The sequence below is a fragment of the Patiria miniata genome, unplaced genomic scaffold (assembly GCF_015706575.1).
Source record: "Patiria miniata isolate m_02_andy unplaced genomic scaffold, ASM1570657v1 HiC_scaffold_20, whole genome shotgun sequence".
NCBI lineage: Eukaryota > Metazoa > Echinodermata > Asteroidea > Valvatida > Asterinidae > Patiria > Patiria miniata.
The window spans coordinates 22386220-22407072 of NW_024037059.1; the positions used below are offsets into that span (position 1 = coordinate 22386220).

The following is a 20853-nucleotide window of genomic DNA, read 5'->3' on the forward strand; positions in this document are numbered from 1 at the left end:
AAAAAAAACGTGAAAAAAAAAAGAAACCGTTAGTATAAAAGTGACTGACATGATATTTTATTAGTAATTATGTACATTCGAGACAAAACATCGAAATGATGAAAAAAATGGATAAACCTATGAACAAAAACAGTTCAGAAAAAACTGCCACATCTGGGCCTTTTGCATTTAACAAATACATGTAACTTTCCCGTAAAGAAACTTACAAAAAGTCCTTAAGAAGCTGTAAGGAATTCATCTGGTAAAACAGAAAGAGTAACAAATCGACCATGGACATCAACATTCAACTGATATTTGTCAGCAAACTTCTTTTCAGGATCATGGTAAATGTCATGGGAAATCTTGTTTTCCCCCCTTTGTCGTGTTCGTATCGAAAAATCTCCGAAGAATGTTCACCGTGTGTAGATCTTGCATGCCCGAGGCGCGCGTGTGTACACGCGCGCAGCTGAGAATGTTTGCATGTAGTCGAAAGTTCGAGTACTTTTTTCCGAGTACCGAGCACTGCCGAGTACTTTAAGGTTACCGAGTACAAGAACTTGTACTTTCGAATATAAGTACAGGTCTCTGAGTAAGAGTACTTGTACTTCCGAGTGTTTACGAGTACTTGTACTTCCGAGTACGAGAACGAGTACTTATATTCCGAGTAAGAGTACGAATACGAGCACGAGTACATGTACTTTTATTTCCGAATACGGCCATGCGGCAAATGGTCCATTGTGCGTAATTGGCCCAGGCCCAGTCCGACCGATATACAGACCCACTCACGGCTACCTGTTAAATGTGTTTGTCCGGACGTGACCAGAGTAATATCAGAAAACTTCGAATTTGCCGCAAGCCAATTAAATGAACCATTTCAAACTGAAAGAATCGATAAAATAAGGCCGCAGTAGGTCAAGCTATAATATACAATTTTTGTTTTCGAGTACTGCTATTCGAGTACGAGTACTTTGATGATCAAGTTTTCGACATGTCGAGTACGAATACGAGTACATGTAAAAAACAAAAACAAAAAGTACTCGAGTAGTACTCGAGTAAGAGTACCGAGTACGAGTGCTACAACACTGCTGTAGAGCTTGTTGGAATCCAGGAGCTATGGCATCGGCTAGCTTCCCTCCAAGGGAATGGGTTTTTTCCCTTCATTTTTGTGTTTGTGGTTTAGAGTAAACGTATTCTCTATCTAAAGTGTGTCACAATTTAAGAAATCATTAATTTCTTTATCATTACAAAAATACGTTCGTTGATGGCAACTATAATATCAGCTTTTCCGACGTAAATCCCGTCATATAACATGACCGTGAAACATTTTTTTTCGAAAAATCCAGTAATCAAGAATACCTTTAAGGCCGAAAGATATTGTGTTAACGGTTATGCCCTAAAAACTATCCAGATAGGTACACGCGCGGATCCAGATGGGGGCACACCCGGCCCGTGCCCCCCTTTTTGCAACTGTTTTTTTTTTTTTTTTTTTTTTTAACGAGTCATCTTAGGGCGGGCGCGCATTAAATACATCCCTTTGAGAACATGGCTATCTTTTTCCTTTTTGAGGAGTCATTATGGCGGGCGGACGGGCGGTCATCAAATCAATCGCTTGGAACATAACTATTATACATAATTATCAACAAAAATATACAATGTATAAGTTTTGAAGGTCGCCTGTCGATCATTGTCTCAAAATTTCTTTCAAAGCAAGAATATATTTTTATAAGACACTTTTTTATTTCCCGGCTGGACTAGGGGCACATTTAATACAGCACTTGCATTTAATGCTTCATGTCAAAATGTATTCCAAAATATATTCTAGAGTAGAACCAAGGGCGGATCCGGGGGGGGGGGCAAAGGGGGCCATGCCCCCCCCCCCCAAAAAAAACGAAACCAATGTGTTTTTTTTATGTGACATCGCAATAAAGGCAGGCAATGAGTACACCACCATCTTTTCCTCAATAAAACAGTGGTTAAAGTGGTCAGAAATTGCCTCAGATCGCACCACAGAGTATCTAGAATCCAAAAATTTTTCGGGGCCCTTAAGCGGGCCCCGAACCCCACGCCGTAATTTTTTTGACCCACTTTTTGGGGGGACCAAAACTTTTTTGGGGGGGGGGGACCAAAAATTTGTTTTGGCCCACCCCAAAATTGTGTTCTGGATCCACCCTTGAGTAGAACATGTACCGGTACACGAAATTATGAAGGCTATGTGTTTTTTTTAATAAATGAAGAATAAAATCGCCATCCCCTTCTTTTATTTTCCCGGCCTCAGAGAGAGATTTACGTCTGGTTCTCTACAAAAACTTTTTTTTTAAATGCAAAATGATTAAAAAAAACCTAGTTCGTTAAAGTTTGTACTCGAAGTTAATTCTTTTGTAGATTCCAGGGGAAATTTAATACGAATTATGCTCGGTTTTTCTTATTTTTAAATGAATATGATCAGGATTAAAAACATCCCTCAAATAATAGCGTCAAAATATATTCCAAAATATATTCTAGAGTAAAACATTTTCACAAAATAATGTAGGCCATGCATTTTATTTTTTAGATACACGAAGAATTAATCGTCATCCCTTTTGCCTCAAATAGAGAGAAATCAAATAAATAGGGGTTATTTTAATACGACTTAGTATGTCTTGTTCTCTCGATTTATTTTTAAAGTAAAACGATTTCAAACACCCTAGCCCATTAAGTTCTGAACCCTCAGTTAATTCTTTTGTAGATTCTAGGGGAAATTTTAATACGAATTATGCTTAGTTTTTCCTAATTTTAAAAGGAATACGAATAAGATTATCAACAGCCCTTTGACTTCAAACTTAATTTCAAAATGTATTCCGAAATATTTTAGAGTAACATTTACAAAAATAATGTAGGCCATGCAGTTTTATTTTTTTAATAAGCGAAGAATAAAATCGTACTACGAAAAAAAACATCGGGAGCCCTACATTTAATGAATTATTTGGACTTGGAATATCATCCCCCAATCGTTTATCTATGTGCATGTACACAACACGGAGGTGAAATTTCACGTTCAATTCAGTTTCCCACATTTTTCGCATAAAGGTTTCCCCTGTCTCTGAGAAAAAAAAAATGCCCAAATAAAATCTCAGCTCCGAAAAGCCTTTCCAGAGAATGATTGATAGCCGCATTGTTCAAATTGATACAATGCTACTCTTGTTCATTACAAAGCATATACATTTGGGTTCAGCTGTAGGCCACCGAACTTTAAGGCCTTTGATAACAGCTCAGGAATGCTGCCACTTTCGGGAAATTTGTGCAGACAAACTTTTTCATATTTTGGAATTTGGAATTTTGATGCAGTTTGCATTTCCGTTAAATTAAAGTTTGGTTTTTTGTTTTCTTTTTAAGAAAATCGGCGCCCCCCCCCAAAAAAAAATACAAATAAACGATTTTCCTCAGGCCTTGACATTTCTTGAAGTGATTCGACAACACTTGCAGAATGCAGACGATTCATTTCGTCTTAAATTATTTAGCCAGCAGACTTCAAAAGAACATGGAAAAAAAATGGTGGTTAAAGTGTATACAAGTGTATATACAAAGTAAGTATATGTGACCGCAGTTACCTCACATTATACTGGGACACAGGCGGCAGTCTTTTTGAAGTCTTGACTAAACATTTAAACGCTACGGGGAAATTTTGCTAACATCATCAATTTTTTTTATGACAACCGAGATGGTTTTGAAATAAAGTTTTATTTCTTCTTTTTGTTTGTAAAGACTATTCGTAATGTAATACTCAGCAGGCTTATAAGTTATACAACATTTTTCAAAGGAATTGGGACGGAGAAATTTTCTGGGCCGGTTGATTTGCTCAGCCGTGGGGTGGGGTGGGGGTAGGGGCTGCTTGGGGCAGGCTGTCCCCTAATGAAATTCAATTTATTTTATTTTATTTGTTTGCAAGGCAAATTTCTGGGTAGAAATGTATGTTTTAATAGTAAACATGACTTTTTTTGGCTCGCTCAAAAATAAGTGTTATTAAAAGTAAAAAATAAACATTGTGAATTTTGCTCTTAATGGCTTAAAGTACTCATGATGTAGGAGAGAACATCTAGAATCGTAGAGCTTCCAGTGCCCTCAACCCTGCCCGCAAGGGATTTCGCGCTTCAGTCTCGTTATGTGTGCAACGCGCACAAAGTTTTTGTGCCCCCCCTTTTTGAAAATCCTGGATCCGCCCCTGGATAGGTAGGCAAGAAAATAATTATATTTTTTACTTTTTTATGTTTGACCGTTGGTCAACCATAATTCGTCTACTTTTGGGTAACTTTAACTGTACTCTTTTTAATTAAAGCTCGCATAAGTTAGTTTCAAAATCTACTTTGTTGTAAATTGTTGGCCAAACGTGGCATAAAAAGTATGAGGTCGGCATTTGTCCGCCAAAAAAAAAATGATAGGTGGGGTTACACTACCACGGTGAATGCACATTTATTTCCGCTTCACACCATACATGCCAAAATTAAAATGAAAATCTATTTTTAATGCAGCTGCAGGGGAGTTGTTTGCTCCATTGATCGCGGGATAATAATTCTTGAATGCCCGATAGTCATCAGACAAAACTTTTGCCCGTGTGCACCTCTCAGATTATTGGACGCTCGCAAATTTCAAGGTACGGGTAAATTCTATCATTGTTCGAAAGAATGGATGCCACAAAAATTAGTTGTATGTGATGAATGGTGTGGTTTCGACGCACAGACGTTACTGGAAGTTGACAATAGAAATGGATCAACACCAGGAATAGACCTAGCCATAATATATGAAAATTGTTATTGCAGCAGACAACATCATTTTTGCTCGGCGGTGGCAACCCAATAGAAGCAATCTTATTGGACAAAGATAAGGCGCACGTGACCCGAGGCGATCGTAAATTGCAATAAAGGACCAACCTGGAAGCCTGAACAGTGTGTCTCAGGCCAGACATTTAGACCGACCCCCTCTTGCTCAACAATTGTGGCCTGTTCCGTGGTACCTACTCGCCACAAGGTCTAAACTTAAACTTGTCCACGGTAACTTTACCCTGTGCAATTCCAATATGGGAGTCCCATCATGCAAACTGTCTGGATTTCTATTCTTACAACTGATGCTACTTTCAGCTCATGGTGCATTTGGTGGCGTCCTTGCAGGTCGGGGCTACCTGACAGGAGACACTGTAGTTGACCAGCCCCACAACTCATCAGACCAAACTAACAATGTCAAGTCGATACCACCTAGTGCTGGGATGATGTCACCAAGGCGCTCTCTGATGGGTTATTCCGTTGGAGACCCCGTTGATGACGAGGCACACGGTCCCGCACCCCTTCGGAAACCCAACGACTCCCCCAAGGACAGAACCGTGATGAGAAGCGATTTCATCGAAGATGATGCTATCGTTTCACGCCCATCCTCTTCCCCTGATCACATTCAGCGGAGCAACTCATCCAATTCTGCGTCCACTGTACCTTTATCATCTACTCCATCGTATCCGTCCTCCTCGATCTCCTCTCAGACACTTGAGGAAATTGAGAGGCTTGCTCGCTTGGAAATGTTAAAGCGGACAATTCTTGAACAGCTTGGCCTGGACAGACCGCCTAATGTTACCCGTCCCAAGCCGGACGTGCCTGCTGTCGTGCTTAATCGACTCCTGCTCGACGGAGAACAACATAACCATCCACGCCGATTGACCCGCACGCATCCTAGTCAGATTGTAGTTTTTGCGGACGAGGGTAAGTTGTTTTTTCTTGTTCTATAAACACGTGAACCATTCTGCCGAAACCAAATACAACGATGCTAGTCATGTGCTTGAGTAAGCATTGTGAGAGTTAAATTCAAGTCGTTCATGTGTTTTGGTGAACAATGAGGAGTCAATACAACATTTTATCAATGCCTAAGCGATGTTAATAATAATTATACACAAACAATACCAAAAAATATTCAATAAATATAACAAAATTATTTCTTAACGTATTTTTCAGTTTTGAATGATTAGGCCTATTTTTTCTCAGTTGTACAGTCTTTCTTATTCTTAACGGTGAAGGCGCAGATGATTATTTTGTGCTATAGTTTGAACATTTTTTATTCGGTAGATTTTGAGTAATTCCTTATTCACTGTCTGTCACTGCTTATACTACACCATTTATAGGTGTTCCCGGCTATTTTAAACCGTTTATCATTCAAATTCACCAATTCTCATTACTAACACATTGTCGTAAAAGTTGGTATCTTAACATTTCTATGCAAAACCCCCTACACCGGGGGTTTGTGTAGAAAATATCAGACGGATATTTATTACTCCCCATCACGCTCAATTAACTTCGGCATGGGCAGCGACCGCAAGCCCTATTTAAAGAATAAGTTAAGACAGGATCAAGGTACCAACATGCAAGCATGGAGCTATTAAACACTATAGCTCCATGATGCTAGTAATGCTATTCGAATTTGTCCAGCAAAATCGATTAAGTGCACTTCCAATGTTTATTTCGTCCTTTATCATATATAGTTGAAGCAAATTCAAACCATGGACACACATATTCGTCAAGAAGTTTTCGATTTCGTCTCGTCTACACCGAGCCATGTTATTCAGAAAACAAATTCGTCTCATGGCACAAAATGTATTCATAATTTTGTTCAATTTCGTCTGAATTAATTGTGACATCTTCAAATGTAAGAATAATTCAATAATGTTCCACTTATTTTATTTCCTTTTTTCTTTGCAAATTCATTGTTTGTTTCTTTTGATTTTTATCTTCTTAAAAATTTGTTGTTCAACTTTGAAAATTGAAATTCTGAAAAAAATATACATTCGAGCAGGCTAAATCAAAATCAACAACTTGCAGTCTTGATCCTGTTCCGACCTCCCTGGTAAAGCTTTGTGCCCATGAACTTGCTCCAATAATGACTCACATAATTAACATGTCATTGGAAAAGGGTTACTTTCCAGATCCATTGAAACACTCGCATATTTGTCCGCTATTGAAAAATCCCAAACTTGACACCGAAGAGCTTACAAGCTACATACCAATAGCTAATCTAAAGTTCTTAGGAAAGACAATTGAACGGGTGGTGGCCCTGCAAATCCAGGATCATCTATCTCATAACATGTTGCATGCAACTACACAGTCAGCTTATACCGGGCTCATCACAGCTATGAAACAGCGTTGCTTCGAGTGTATAATGATCTACTTATGGCTCTAGACGGGGGACAGGAGGCCATCTTGGTGCTCTTGGATTACGCGGCGGCATTTGATACCATCAGCCACGATATCTTGATACGACGCCTGAGTGAGAGATTTGGTATTCGAGACAAAGTGCTGAACTGGTTCAAGACGTTTCTTACAGACCGGCCTCAGTCCACTGTCATTGGAAAAGGCGAACCATCGCCCTATTTCCAAGATCGTGGAGTACCACAGGGATCGGTTGTTGTCCCTTTAGCCTTTACTCTATATTCATCACCACTAGAAGATGTCATCAATCACCATGGAATTCCAACATGATGTATGCTGACGACACCAACTTTACATCATTCTCAAACAAGATGAAGGAACATCAGGGATTGTTCAGCTTCAAGACTGCTTGAAAGACATAAAGATATGGTCAACACAAAACTGTCTGAAAATGAACGATAATAAAACTGACATTATTCATTTTTCTAGTCGCCATAGATCTTGTAATCCTATCACATGTATCACATTAGATAATACTTCAATATGTTCAGTTTCTAGTGCTCGTAACCTTGGAGTTGTATTTGATGCTCATCTTTCTATGAATAAGCATATCAGTAATGTGTGTCGTGCCGCCTCATTTGCCCTTCATAAAATTGGTACCATTTAATTCTTGGTAATCTATAAACTGGCAATATAATCTATAACTGCTAGCGAAGTTAAGCACACCTACTTGCCGAACGTGCCGAATTGTGGTCGAGGACACAAGGAAAATGTTTCAGCACACACCAGACTAATTCACTTATTTAACACAAGTTTTAAATTGATTGATATGACGAAGTCGATCCCGTAATGCTGTCATTCGGCAATAGCTCAGACGAATTCAATCTGTATTGATGATTAGTTCTGACCAAGTACTTAAATAAGTTGACCGAACTTTGAAATTGAATGATCAATGACTAAATTCATTTTGCTGAAAGCTTATGAAATTCCTCTCGGACGAATTTGATTTTTGAAAATTGGTGAATTGGAATAAATAAAAATTTAAATAGAGCCGGGAAAACCTTTATTCAAGCTGAACTGAAGGGCCGACCTGACTGACTGACTGACTGAATAATATAAAAAGACGGAAACTTCCAGGTCCAGCTCCACTAGACAAGCCGAGTGTTGTTAGTATATATATATACATAAAAAAAACCTATAAGAATTTCCTGAGATACTGTGTATGGTTGAATCTGTCCAATTGTTCCCAGATTAGGCCAAGTAAAAATAAAATACTAGTTGGTCGTCCAGGTATTTTTTTTTTTAAAGAAGAGAAGGAGGGGCCCTTAATGTTTTGTATTATATCTCTTTGCAAGATGGCCGTCGGTACCATTTACATTCAAAATGGCTGACAACTTTTCAGTTCAAAATGACTGCCAGCTTTTTATTAAGTATTCTACCAATAATCCACACATGTTAGCCAGATATGCAGGTTCTGTTTAATTATATTTCCATCTCAACAAACGACAACTTGTTTCACTTTTTGGGGATCGAAAAGCTCCATTAACTTTCTTAGCAAAATGGGTAAAATGTAGATCAAACGATTATGAATTTCAAATGAAACTTTAATTTCAAAAAAAGAAAGCGTCAACAACTGCCCATTTCTCGCGTCCCTGGTGTAGAAACGAAACGCGCGATGGATGGAAAATATCGTACACAAGTTTTCAGCGAATGTGAACTGATCGGCCAATGAGCGGATTGGTTTCATACCACTTGGGTCGAAGGTCAAATATGCATGACTTGCAGTCTGGTTCCCGGTCGCGAGACAAGTGAGGCTCCTTTTATTATCGAATTTATACAAAGTGACACAACTTCGATTTAATATCGCATGGTGCCAAAATTCTAAGGGAAAATGTGGACTTTGGGGGGAATAAAAAAAAGAAAGGACATTAAGGCTTCAAAAAAGAAAGGGGGTGGGGACGATCAACTGATATTTTATTTTACTTGGCCTTATCCTTTCCCACAGGCATTTTGTCACCAACACACTGGACTAAATCCTGTAAACGGGGAAAGCCTTCGTTTGAAACCACAATCATGACTGATCTAGATCTTTAACCTTAACCACGAACTATGAGATCGAAACTTAGCCGATATAAGCGAGTGCTTGGCAAGATGCCGAGTAGAAATTCCCCATCGGAACATACTGCAAAAGCAAGGCTTGTTGGCATTTGCCGTGTACTTTCTATAAGCTCTGGCAGGTTGCCGCGGTGCGTACGCGTGCGGCAATCTTTCATTTCCCAAACTCACCAACAAAGGGCGGGCTTTCCGCCGAGTGCCGAGTAAATGATGCAAACATGAATATGCATGATGTATCTTAATGAATGAATAACCGACTTCAGCTATCGTCAGCACATCCGGGACCTTGGTGCTAGAAAACTATAATCCTCTGGCGATTTTATCAACAAAAAACCATAAACACTTAATATGGCTATCTACATTTTGTAAACAATAGTGACGTCACTACTCAAAAAAAAACCCGAAACCTTTTGGGCAATGACTTGTAAAATCCTTCATAATACATTGCAAACGGGCTTGGATGTGACTTTTGACCTCGTATCCCTCCGCTTTTCACCCCTTTAATAATGATGTTGATCTAGCTTATACACGATATAGTCCATCAAAAAGTTGGTTCTGCATCTTTTGTTTTAGGCTTAAATGTTGACGTCATCATTTTACACTTTAATTAAAAGCGTATTTTAATGTAACCCCAATGACATTACCTCTTAAAATGTAATTAGAAGCAGAAACGATGATATTTTAAAGTAGTTCCAAGTGTGATTAGTGATATTACTCCGCCAATCAGCAACAAAACAACGTAAACCCGGTCGCTATGCGTATAGCATGTCCTGTGTCTCAAATATTGTTGTGCTCCGGAAGTGATGCGACCTAGCTTGAGTAACTCCAGCTTAACGAGCTCATCAGGAATTCACATGTTAGCTGGAGTTACTCAAGCTAGATGCGACCATGGAAAATTCCTCTTTTTCGGTAACTGGGGTCATAATACATGTCAAATATCATTTGAAATGGAAGTTGATATCTTATTCATTAATAATAATAGTCGTTTGATCACATTACTGCCTGGCTTTACTTTGAAATTTAGTGAATTTCATGGCGAGCGATTGCTGAATGTGAATGATTTTGGTGTTATTTTTTTAAAAAGGCGGACCTCGCGTACGTAATAATATTCACGAAATAGATGCAGTACTATCGCGCGCAGATTTATTTAATTATGATTTTTTATTTGAATTTTCAAAAGTCAGAAATCTTGAAGTAATACCTTTATTTTGTCATTTTAATTCAAAGAGGGGGCAAAGCTAAGTAACAAAGTTAAAAAGCGTGAAAAATACAAATGGATTGTCAGTTTCCATTCCAAATGAGTCTCTTTGAGTTTTCTTTTTTTTAATTAAATTTTAAAGCCTATGAACAGGGGTGGATTTAAAGGGTTTTGTTTGCACAGATGCATATAACTTAGGCTCTGTGCAAGTACAATGTTGTCTGTGCATGTACGATTTTCTGTTTTTTTAAGCTCATTTTCAGGGAAAGCCCTCAGTTAATTGTGCATGAAACTTTGAATTTTCTAAATCGACCCCTGCTATGGAATGGTTCGGGGGCAGGGTATGGGAGTCATGGAATTGAGCCTACATCATGTACATGACATGTAATGACACATTATTGACCAGCTTACGCCACGGTGACAAAACTCATCGAATGACATAAATGGGGTTGATTTTTTTTGGGGGGGGGGGGAAACTTGGCCTTTGTGTTTATGTCTAAGCCTGGGAGGCCTTGTTTGTTTATTATGCCCCGCGGCTTCGCCGAAGGGGCATACTGTTTCCACCTCGTTAAACCTTTTTTTGACTATATTTGTTCAAACAAATCATGAAAAGATTCATTATACTGGCCTAAAAAATAAATTCAGATATGCAATGAGATATTGCCCAGTCGTGTGCAAACTGCAATAATAAAAAAGATCGCAGCACTTCCGACAAGAATTTTCGAAACGCTCTTTTCTATCTTACCAAGTCACAGTATCATCAATATTTAATATTCATAAATACCTCAGACAGTTTAGCTATTCCTATTGGTCGAGAGCCCGTCACGTGGCCGGTCTTAAACGGATGATAAAGACATGGCTAGCTGGTCTTAAACACTTTTCCAGTGTCACAATAAAATGTGGACTCCTAAAAAACCAGTGCCTCTTACCGTTTCATTGGTTGAACGTTCACAATCCTCACGTAGGCATGCGCAACACTACAAGCGAGTCAGAATTTTATAGTTCTAAATTCAAAACGCAACGCCCCAGGTGCGTTCTGCGTGACATCGCGCAGAACATGTTACGCGCGCGTCAATCTCCATAAAAGGGTTGTTTACATCTTACTCGCCAGCTGAACACTCCATTATTTTGCTAGAGGGATGTTTCAAAAAGCATGAAGTGAACTTGTTGAACAAAATCGGGATTTTTTGAACGAATTATTTGATATTTTTTTACGGATAAGGTATTTATGAATGGGAATAAATATGTGCTCGGTCGGTATTTATCACTCTGTTTAATACCGCTTAGAGTCTGGGTGCTGATAATTACCCTCGCCTCCGGCTCGGGTAATTATCAGCACCCAGACTCTAAGCGGTATTAAACGAGTGATAAAAACCTCCAGAGCACACATTTATTCCCTTATTTAATGGCCAATTACCTTCCCTAATTCAGTGACAAACTTTCCGTGTACATGTACATTTATTTATCATCGCTGTGACCCGCTGTGTCAAAATAATGTGATTTGAATTTTCTGCCTGGTTCCGTGGGTTTTTCCCTTAATATTATTTGTCAGATACTGGCTTACATTTGCAAATCGTCAAATACTGGCTTAAATGTTAAGCCTGTCATCTTTTCCACCTTCAAAAATTCCCATGACTTTGACTGACCTTACAGAGTGCGGCTCTTTATAATTTAGAGTCTCGATTACATTTTTCACCCGAAACATGAAGCCACAGAGCCTTGTCAAAGCTTTCAACAATGTGATTACATGGATATTGAAGCTAGTATAAACTGTAAGTTGTTCAACATTTACAATCCTGGTGAAGTGAACAGGGTTCCCACTACTCCCATTGAACTCGCCACACTCGAACTCGTAAGGTATCTTTGCTGAAGAACGCATCGATACCATCGCCGTGTTCCCATAAAATTATGATCCGTTTCAATCTCAATTCTGTTTTGATCAAGTGCGCAACCCATCAACTGTATCCCTTGAAAACTTCTTTACTGACACATTCCTCAAATTTCTGAAGTCAGTTGTTTCTGCTTCAAGTCTTAAAATTTGTCCCTTTAAAATTATTAGCAACCTCTGAACATGCTGAACTAGTGAAAGGCGCGTCAAAATCTCCCCTATCCCCCTCTTCCGGAAAGATTCCCATATCTGGTCATCACCAATTTTACCCTTCAGTGACCTGTCAGCCATCAGAAAAGTGTAATATGTTGTAACAAAACTAGCTGAACATTTTTTGTACTATTTACTAAGTAGGCCTAAGAAAACACTTAGAAATTGTCAGATAGGGATAGGGTTTGTGCACAGGGTGACAAGTAATGGCCGGATATGGGAATCTTTCCCCCTCTTCTTCTTGTTTTTTCATATTTCTAACACGTTTTCCCTCGATTTATTTGTTTGACAGAGTGAATCTTACTGTCTACACGATGCTTGTAAGTTCGTGAATTGTTTATATTCAGAAATGACTGAACACACCACATGTGCTGTGCATGCATGTTGCATAAACTACACAAAAACCTCCCTCTCTTCTTGAAGCAAAACAAAAAAACCCTGCAAGTCATCTTTATAAATAGCTGTCGCATGAAATCTACTACTTACACCAGACTTAAAAATACCACAATTCTCTCTCCTTCTCTGTGGAAGGCATTTCAAAAATATTAAATAGATAATGTGGAATGTTTATGAAAATCTGGGAAGTCTGTCAGCGCAACGAAAATGCACGCTTTTAACGACGGTCACAATCCTAGAATCTTGACAGTGCATTACTAACGTGAGGTACGCGGCAAGGGTAGCACCATACTATTGCAGGAACTCGCATGGACAATGTTGAACAAAAGTGGGCGTCAATTGGACGCGGCCGCGATGGCAGGTAGCCACATGTCACTTGGTGGTCGGTCTGGGGCCAAATTCACGAAGGCTTCGCAAAGTTAGCGAAGTCGTAAACACCTGGCTAACGCTAATTTCGTATTCACAAGAGATACGCTTTGCAAACACTGCACAAATGTTAGCGAAACCGACATATTTTCGCAAACACCGCGCAAGTGCACGTTATTCACAAATGCCTCGCAAACTTTGCAATTTCGCAATCTCTTCGCAAAAGGTTCGCTAACGGGCGATATTTTGCGGCGAGTCCGAGGTCGTCGCTAACTCCTCGTAACTGACAATATGGCGCTGTTGCTGAACTGGACAAAGAGTTAACTTTTAGACTTGGGTCATGATAAAGTGGCATTTACTAGAGTAATAAGGTTTACAAAGGTTATGTTATGACATTTCGAATTAGGTCACCAGAGAATAAATATGAAATGTCCTGTATATGGAAAATTTTCTTCATAGCATGAACACCTATACCTTTTACACTTGGATTATAAAAAAGTTGGGGTTTAAAAGAGTAAATCTTACAAATAGCTATAAATAAGCGTTTACAAAGGTCATTGACCTGTCAAAGGTCACCAGAGGTCAATTATGAAATGTCTCCATACCTTAAAGAAATTTATGGCATGAAGAACCAACATGCGAAATGTCATGCTTTTATCACACAAAAGCCCGGTTCGTACTTCATGCGAATACGAATGCGAAGCGAATTTGACGTCACGAAGCATTCGCTGCGAAATTCGCCCGAGTTGAAATATGTTCAACTTTTACGAATTCGCAGCCCGAATACTTGCCACGACGTCACAAATTCGCGTTCGCTTTCGCTTTCGCGCCGAGTATGAACCGGGCTTTAATAAGAACCCACTGTTTGGACTTGGCGAAGGTTCGCCAACTTAGCGATTTCGCAATTTAGCGAAAGCTTTGCTGGAACCTTCGTGAATACTACGCATCGCTAAGCTAGCGATTTATGGATTTCAGATTTGCATGGCTTTGCGCCCGATCTGGTGTCGAAGTCTGTCAAGCCAGCTAATTATATTTTTGAATATGCATGAGTCTACATTTTTGGTCTCTATTGTTGAATTCTGATAAGTGATAACTGCATAACCATGTTAATACGGAAGACGGATAGTGCCACTCAATAAGTGTGAATATATATTTTTTGGGTGCGTGTGAAAATATTATAGCGGCCGCCACTTATTGTGTGGCGGCCGCCAGATAATAAGTGGAGGCCGCCACATAAATCGTCATAATAAGTGGCAGCCGCTGTACAAAAAAAAAATGTATTCACACTTTTTAAGTGGCGGCCGCCAGATAATACTTTGGCCTACTTTAGGCCTACTTATAGGCAAATTCTCACGTCAAATTTTAGGACAGATAAAGTTTTTATGGTGTATAAAACCTTACCCTACATGGCGGATCATTTTGTAAAGGGGGTTAGCGGTGGATAGACCAAAGACCTAAAGCAATGACTAGAGATTGTATGACGCGTGTTATTTCACGAATCTTAGGGACATCGGGATATTCTACCCAGTTGGCATTTTCCAGACGGAAGATGATGGTTACTCATCCCAACCATCCCCATAACCCACCACTGCCTAATGACCCCCATAAAAACACGTTTTAGCTTAAAGAACAAATGGAGACTTAAAAGTACAGTTCTTTTTTAAAGTCTTTTCAAAATTCGTTCAGTTTTTAACAAGCTTAAAAAACACTTTTCTAAATCATATCAGTATACGGCTTGAGTGATTCTTGATGCAAAAGGCATCCTTTTATCAATTAAAATTGAATGTACCGGTTATGTAATTTTGAGAGGGGGTTAATATTGCGGGGAAGACATTTTAAAGCTGAAAAAATCATTCTTATGTAATTATCATTCGTTTAAATGTATTCGTTTTCTTCAGCGTGGTGGAATATTGAGCGTATTATTGATCCAACCCTCCCCAAAACCCAAACAACCATTCCTAAAACGTATCATTGTATTAGTACAATTTCCCCTGCATTGTTACAATACGAATGCACTGTGGATGCACCATTAAATTCAAGTGATTATTAACATTCTAAAGTTTGTTGCCCTCAGGTGCATGGGTAAAACGCAGTACTTGTAGTTGCGAGGGAATCATTCAGTTCTCTTCTGTCAGCACGCGTTCGTGCTTTGTGGCCATTTTGAGTCGGTTGTGTTTAAAAGAAAATCAGAACGCACATGATTCAATAGGGGGGGGGGTGAAAAGATAATAAAGCCCTTAAAACTTGTTTCCCCTCCCCCCCCCCCCCCCACCCCGGGCAAAAGTGCCACAGAAATGTCTATCATGGCAACGTTTTCTGACAAGATCAACCGGTGTTCTCCTCGAAATTTGACGTTTATTTGCCGAGTAAATACTTCATCTATGACGACAAAAACTGCACAATACCATCTATTGTGTCCTAAAGTATTTATTTTGTAACAAGTTTGGAAGAATTGTGTCTTACATAAGGAGTACTTTTGCATACAGTTTTATGAATATTTCCGTTTAAGATATACAAAAACCGACACAATGGCACACCTGGAAAATTCGCGATTGCAAGCCAACGGGTATTAATGCCCGTTATCACGCGTCTAACCAATTAAGGCAAGTCCGCTCAATGCATTTTGTACTGAAGCTCAGAACAGTCGCTTATCCTTGCGTGAAAGGATCCGTGGTCTGTCTGTCCCCGCGGATTGACCATAAATATTTGACCAAAAATTGACCAAATGCCATGCAGACGTTAGTAAATGCACTTTTGACGACGAAAGTTATCTGGAAACGGACTTTTTGTCTCGATCGATGCTCATGTTTGTCTATTTTGCATTATGTCTGCCCGTGAAAATTGACCAAAAACGAGCCCCCTAAGTTTCCCCAAAAATATAACTACCAAATCTTAATTTAAAGAAGAAAAATAAGAAATGAAATATATAGTTAACAAAAATTGTTTGTAACAGTTCGTAAAGTTGTTTATGAAAATTTTGTAAATGGATCAGGCGCGGTTCGAGAGCCTATATTATAGGGGGGGGGGGGCTTGCAGTGGTGGATCCAGACATGTTTGCATAGAGGCTGAAATGTAGACCGGTTTTTTTTTCTCCGGACAGTCCGACACTTAGGCGTCCGAAAATTAATAGGAGGCGGAGGGGGGGGGGGGGGGGGGGGGGGGGGGGCTCGTACCATATTTTCAATGGGAGTGCTGATCGCCGGGGCGGACTTTACGTTTTACTAGCAATACAATGTTCAACAGTTTTCAACAGGGGGGGGGGGGGGAAGGGTTTGACACAAAAACCACCCCCTCTGGATCCGCCCCTGGCCAGCTATAGCGATTTTGTGTTTGTTTGTGTGTGTGTGTGTGGGGGGGGGTATACCGTTCTGGAATTTACTACCTTACGGAGACATGCACACAATAGGGAACAAAAGATTGTATACGTCTCCAGAAGAACATTTCTATAGATGAATACGTCTCCACAAGAATTTCACGAAATAGATATATGGATTTTACTCAAAAACTAGGAATTTCCAAGGTAGGTTGATCCGTCGCAAATGGAAGAGTTTTAGAAAAGGGATATTTAGTCCAAATTTCAGCCCAGGAAATTAATTCAGGTTAAAATAAGAGCATTTTGAAACTTCAATTTCAAACTCGAAAACTTTACTACACGAGAACAAAGAAATGTCTCCACAGGAATACAAATTCCAGAATGGGTGTTCGCATGAGACTTCACCTTCTAACATTCGCTACTGCTATTTCATTTTTTTTTGGGGGGGGGGGCAACTTTTTAAGGGGGCTTTACAAAAAAAAATTCGGGGGGGGGGTGCTTTAGCCTGAAATGGAGGCTAGATAATGTGCAGTAATATGTTATAGTCACGTGGTATATAGCGCGCCATTTTTATGAGCATCTTGGGGATTCTTTTGGTCAATTTTCGGTGCGTGATGTTCGCGTGGGACGGCGGCCCGGGCTTGTACGCACAATTATTTCATGAAAGACATTCATCAGGCATTTTCACTCGATTTAACTCCTGCAGTCCATATAACAGTAGGTCTATACTATAGGTTTTCCCGGCTATTTTAAAACAATTTTCATTCAAATTCACCAACTCTAACATTCAACTTCGTCAGAGAAAAATTTTCCACGCTTTTAACAAAACCAATTTAGTCATTTACCATTCAATTTCAAAGTTTGGTCACCTCCTTAGTCACCGGGTCGAGAATATTCGTCATTACAGATCAAATTCATCTAAGCTGTTGCCGTATGGCAGCATTCAGAGACGAATTTCATTTCTGAATGACAATGTTTGGCGCAGACGAGACGAAATCGAATACTCCGGGACGAAAACGTGTGCTCATTGTTTGAATTTGCTTGAACTGAATTTGAAATTGTCTGACAAAAGACGAAATGCAACATTGGAAGAACACTAAATCGATAATGATAGACGAATTCGAATATTAGAAATGGTGAATTCGAATGATAAACGTTTTAAAATAGCCGAAAAAACCTATATTTGCCCAAATAATGGAATATCTAAATATATTTTTCTGAACTTAAGCACCCAATGCGGAAGGTATATTTAAATAAATTGATTTCCATCGTCTAATTTTCAGCAATATAAATGCTTATTAGAGAGTTCTGACATGAAATGAGAAACCCAAGCTCCAAAACCATAACAACGCACCGTGAATATCGGCATATTTCCCAGTATGCATAATAATGGCCACTTTTGAAGAGCGCTCCCATTTTGAAACACGTCAACATTTCGGCGCGGATGTGCGAGTGCGGTTTGCTCCCCCCCCCCCCTGCATTAAAATCTTGATACGCCACTGAAAAGTATGATGTTGAATGAGTACATAAGCTGTTTCAACGTCACAATCAAACCCTATCACCTATGGGCCTTATTCACCAGTCGGCCATATTGAATTACAAGTGAGGTAAAAATCTTAATTTTTGGAACTTGCGAAGAGAAACGAAAGCAATACAAGTCTAATTAATTCCAGTCTGCTTCAATAAATATTTTTAAATTTGTAATTGAACTTCACCTAATTAATGTTAAAATCCAGATTTTATAGAAATGACAGTAATAAATAAGACTGCATTGTGCCTGCATAAATAGTCCGGCGCCGACCTATTCAACAGTTAACACTTAATGAAATACATTCAGGGAACTCGACAAAAATGGCCAACTCGTGAATAGGGCCCATAGCGTTTGTTCCAAGACATACGCTAAAATCGTATAGATCCTTTGTATTGATAACTTAAATGCAATATAGGCGATTCTGACTATATTCCATGGTCCGTCTAACCCAATCTTGATAAATTGCAAATAATCTTTACATCTTATGATGTCAGTTTAACAGGCTCACTATACAAGCGATCACTTCTATTTACATTAGAAGTACATGTATGATGTATGTTAGGTCAGATTTGAAACTTTGCATGGTGGACGTGGTGGTATGAACTAGTGAAGGTTTGTGGTAACACCATGTAGACATCTCTTTTGGGAAGATGTGTGGTTCTAAAAAGAACCAGTTGGTTGTAAAACTTGACGCTTCTCCTGAAGACGATAAGAGCATACTGATCGGAACGTCGAGATTTGCAACCAACCCGTTCTTTTCGGAACCACACCTTCCCAAAAGAGATGCTTACATGATGGAGTTACCTCAAACCATAGTACATGTATATTGTTTCACGGTCAAGACATGATGACAAAACTCTAAAAGACAAAACAAGTGCACAAGGAACTAAGATTTACGAAGCTTTCTTTTATTTCACCTGCAGATAATGCTGATTGTGGTCCTGATGTCTCAGAGGAATCCTGTTTCAGGTTCAAAGTCCCCGACCAGACAGATGATTCTGTAGTATTCTCTAGCCACATATGGGTTTACGTGACTCACGCACCGGAGGGCGCGTCTGTCTTTGTGGGTCGGCCTGAGCATCACTACGGCAATAAATGGCGCGTCCTTGCCTCCAAGAAACTGTACTCACAAGAGGGCTGGGTGGAGCTGCAGATACCCGTAGACAAGCACAAGTGGAATCGACCTCATCACTACTTCGAGATCAGTACCAAGCCCCTGCATGCAGGCGGGAATAGCACCGTGGCCCGGGACTTACACCATCGCCCGATGCTTCTGCTTGCCAAGGTGAAGAATAGCAGGTCTGCCCGAACAGGCCGCAGCGTGGGGCTATGCACGACCGGCCAGACAAGCTGCTGTATGAAAACCTTCGTGGCCGACTTTGTCGAGATAGGCTGGGATTCCTGGATCCTCACACCACTTTCGTTTAATGCTCGTTACTGTTCAGGGGAGTGCGGTGTTTCTTCTCGGCATTTCCTAAAGGATCACGCTGAGATGATCGCCCTCCTCATGGAACACGACCAAGCTGAGCCTGATATGAGCTTGTGTTGTGTTGCTAATGAAATCAGCGGACTTGCGGTACTCTACTTTGGCGACAGTGATTCTGTACATCAGAGGTTTATTGACGTGGTAGTTGAAAACTGCGGTTGTCTATAGAAAGTCTTTATTCTCTGCTCAAATAATCTGTGGCGCGTCCCATGGTCAATTAGCAAAAAGCATACATTACAATCCTCATCTAAAAACCAAGTGCTGAAATTGGTGTCAATCAGACTTCGCGGACGTGTCCACCATGTAATTAGCTTAAAACGCCTTTTAAAATAATTTCGTTTGATTCTTTGTTTGTTGGGTTGTTGGGTTGGGCGGGGTGTTTGTATGTTTGTTTTTACTTTTAGTTATGTCGCTGCGGTAATAAAGGCTAACTGCATGTAGTAGCATGCATGCAGCGCGATAATAAAACAGCCAAGCTTTCAGTATACAGCTAAATGTAAAACACCATTCAAATGATATATAATTATACTCAGATTAGGCCTTTCCAATTTTATTAGTTGTTTTACGGATTACTTTGATGCTGAGAAGGTCGTCAAGCGGGAAATTAATTGGCTAATGACATGGACATGTACATGTTCGTATACGACATGTACATGTATACGTTTTATCATAAAAATGAATTAGCAAAGGTAAAAGTATCCTTGACACTTTGAATGCTTCGTGAAGTAGTGTGAATGTTCCCAGCTGTGTTTAAGTAGAATCACCTAGGTTTCTTCATTGAAGTTCTCCAACATTGTCTGAAGTTTGAAATAAATTGGATAATTCAAATGTTTGTAACAAACGTACGCATTATTTTATTGTGTAACAAATAAATCATCCGAGCAAGTACAGTAGGCTATTAAATCTTGCTTCATTGTTACGGGCTGGACTTTCTCCCTCATTTCTGGCAATTGGCAGGTAGCCTCATGTAAGTACTTATTTCTTTGATTATCTACATTATTTGCTTCCAGAAAACCTAAGTGATCCAATTTTTTTCTTTGAACCGAGAATTTCATTCTCTCTCTACAAGACAAGGTATTCTCATTTATTATAGAATAACTAGAGTTGATGTTGCGTCATCTAATTATCAGAATATTCTTCCAAAACTTGTCAAATCGTTTCCTACTCGTCTTAAAGAAAGATTCAGTAGTTTAAGTGCCGATTTTCAAGGACTC

The 20853-nt window shown here is 39.5% G+C and overlaps 1 protein-coding gene across 1 annotated transcript; it reads left to right on the forward strand.

The window, feature by feature from the left end:
* The first annotated feature begins 4901 nt into the window (after positions 1–4901).
* LOC119728937 (inhibin beta B chain-like) lies at positions 4902–20558 on the forward strand. Its single transcript, XM_038201385.1, has 2 exons — positions 4902–5699; positions 19077–20558. Exons 1-2 carry the CDS (start codon positions 5030–5032, stop codon positions 19805–19807), a joined length of 1401 nt encoding a protein of 466 aa, XP_038057313.1. The 5' UTR covers positions 4902–5029; the 3' UTR covers positions 19808–20558.
* The last annotated feature ends 295 nt before the right edge of the window (positions 20559–20853 follow it).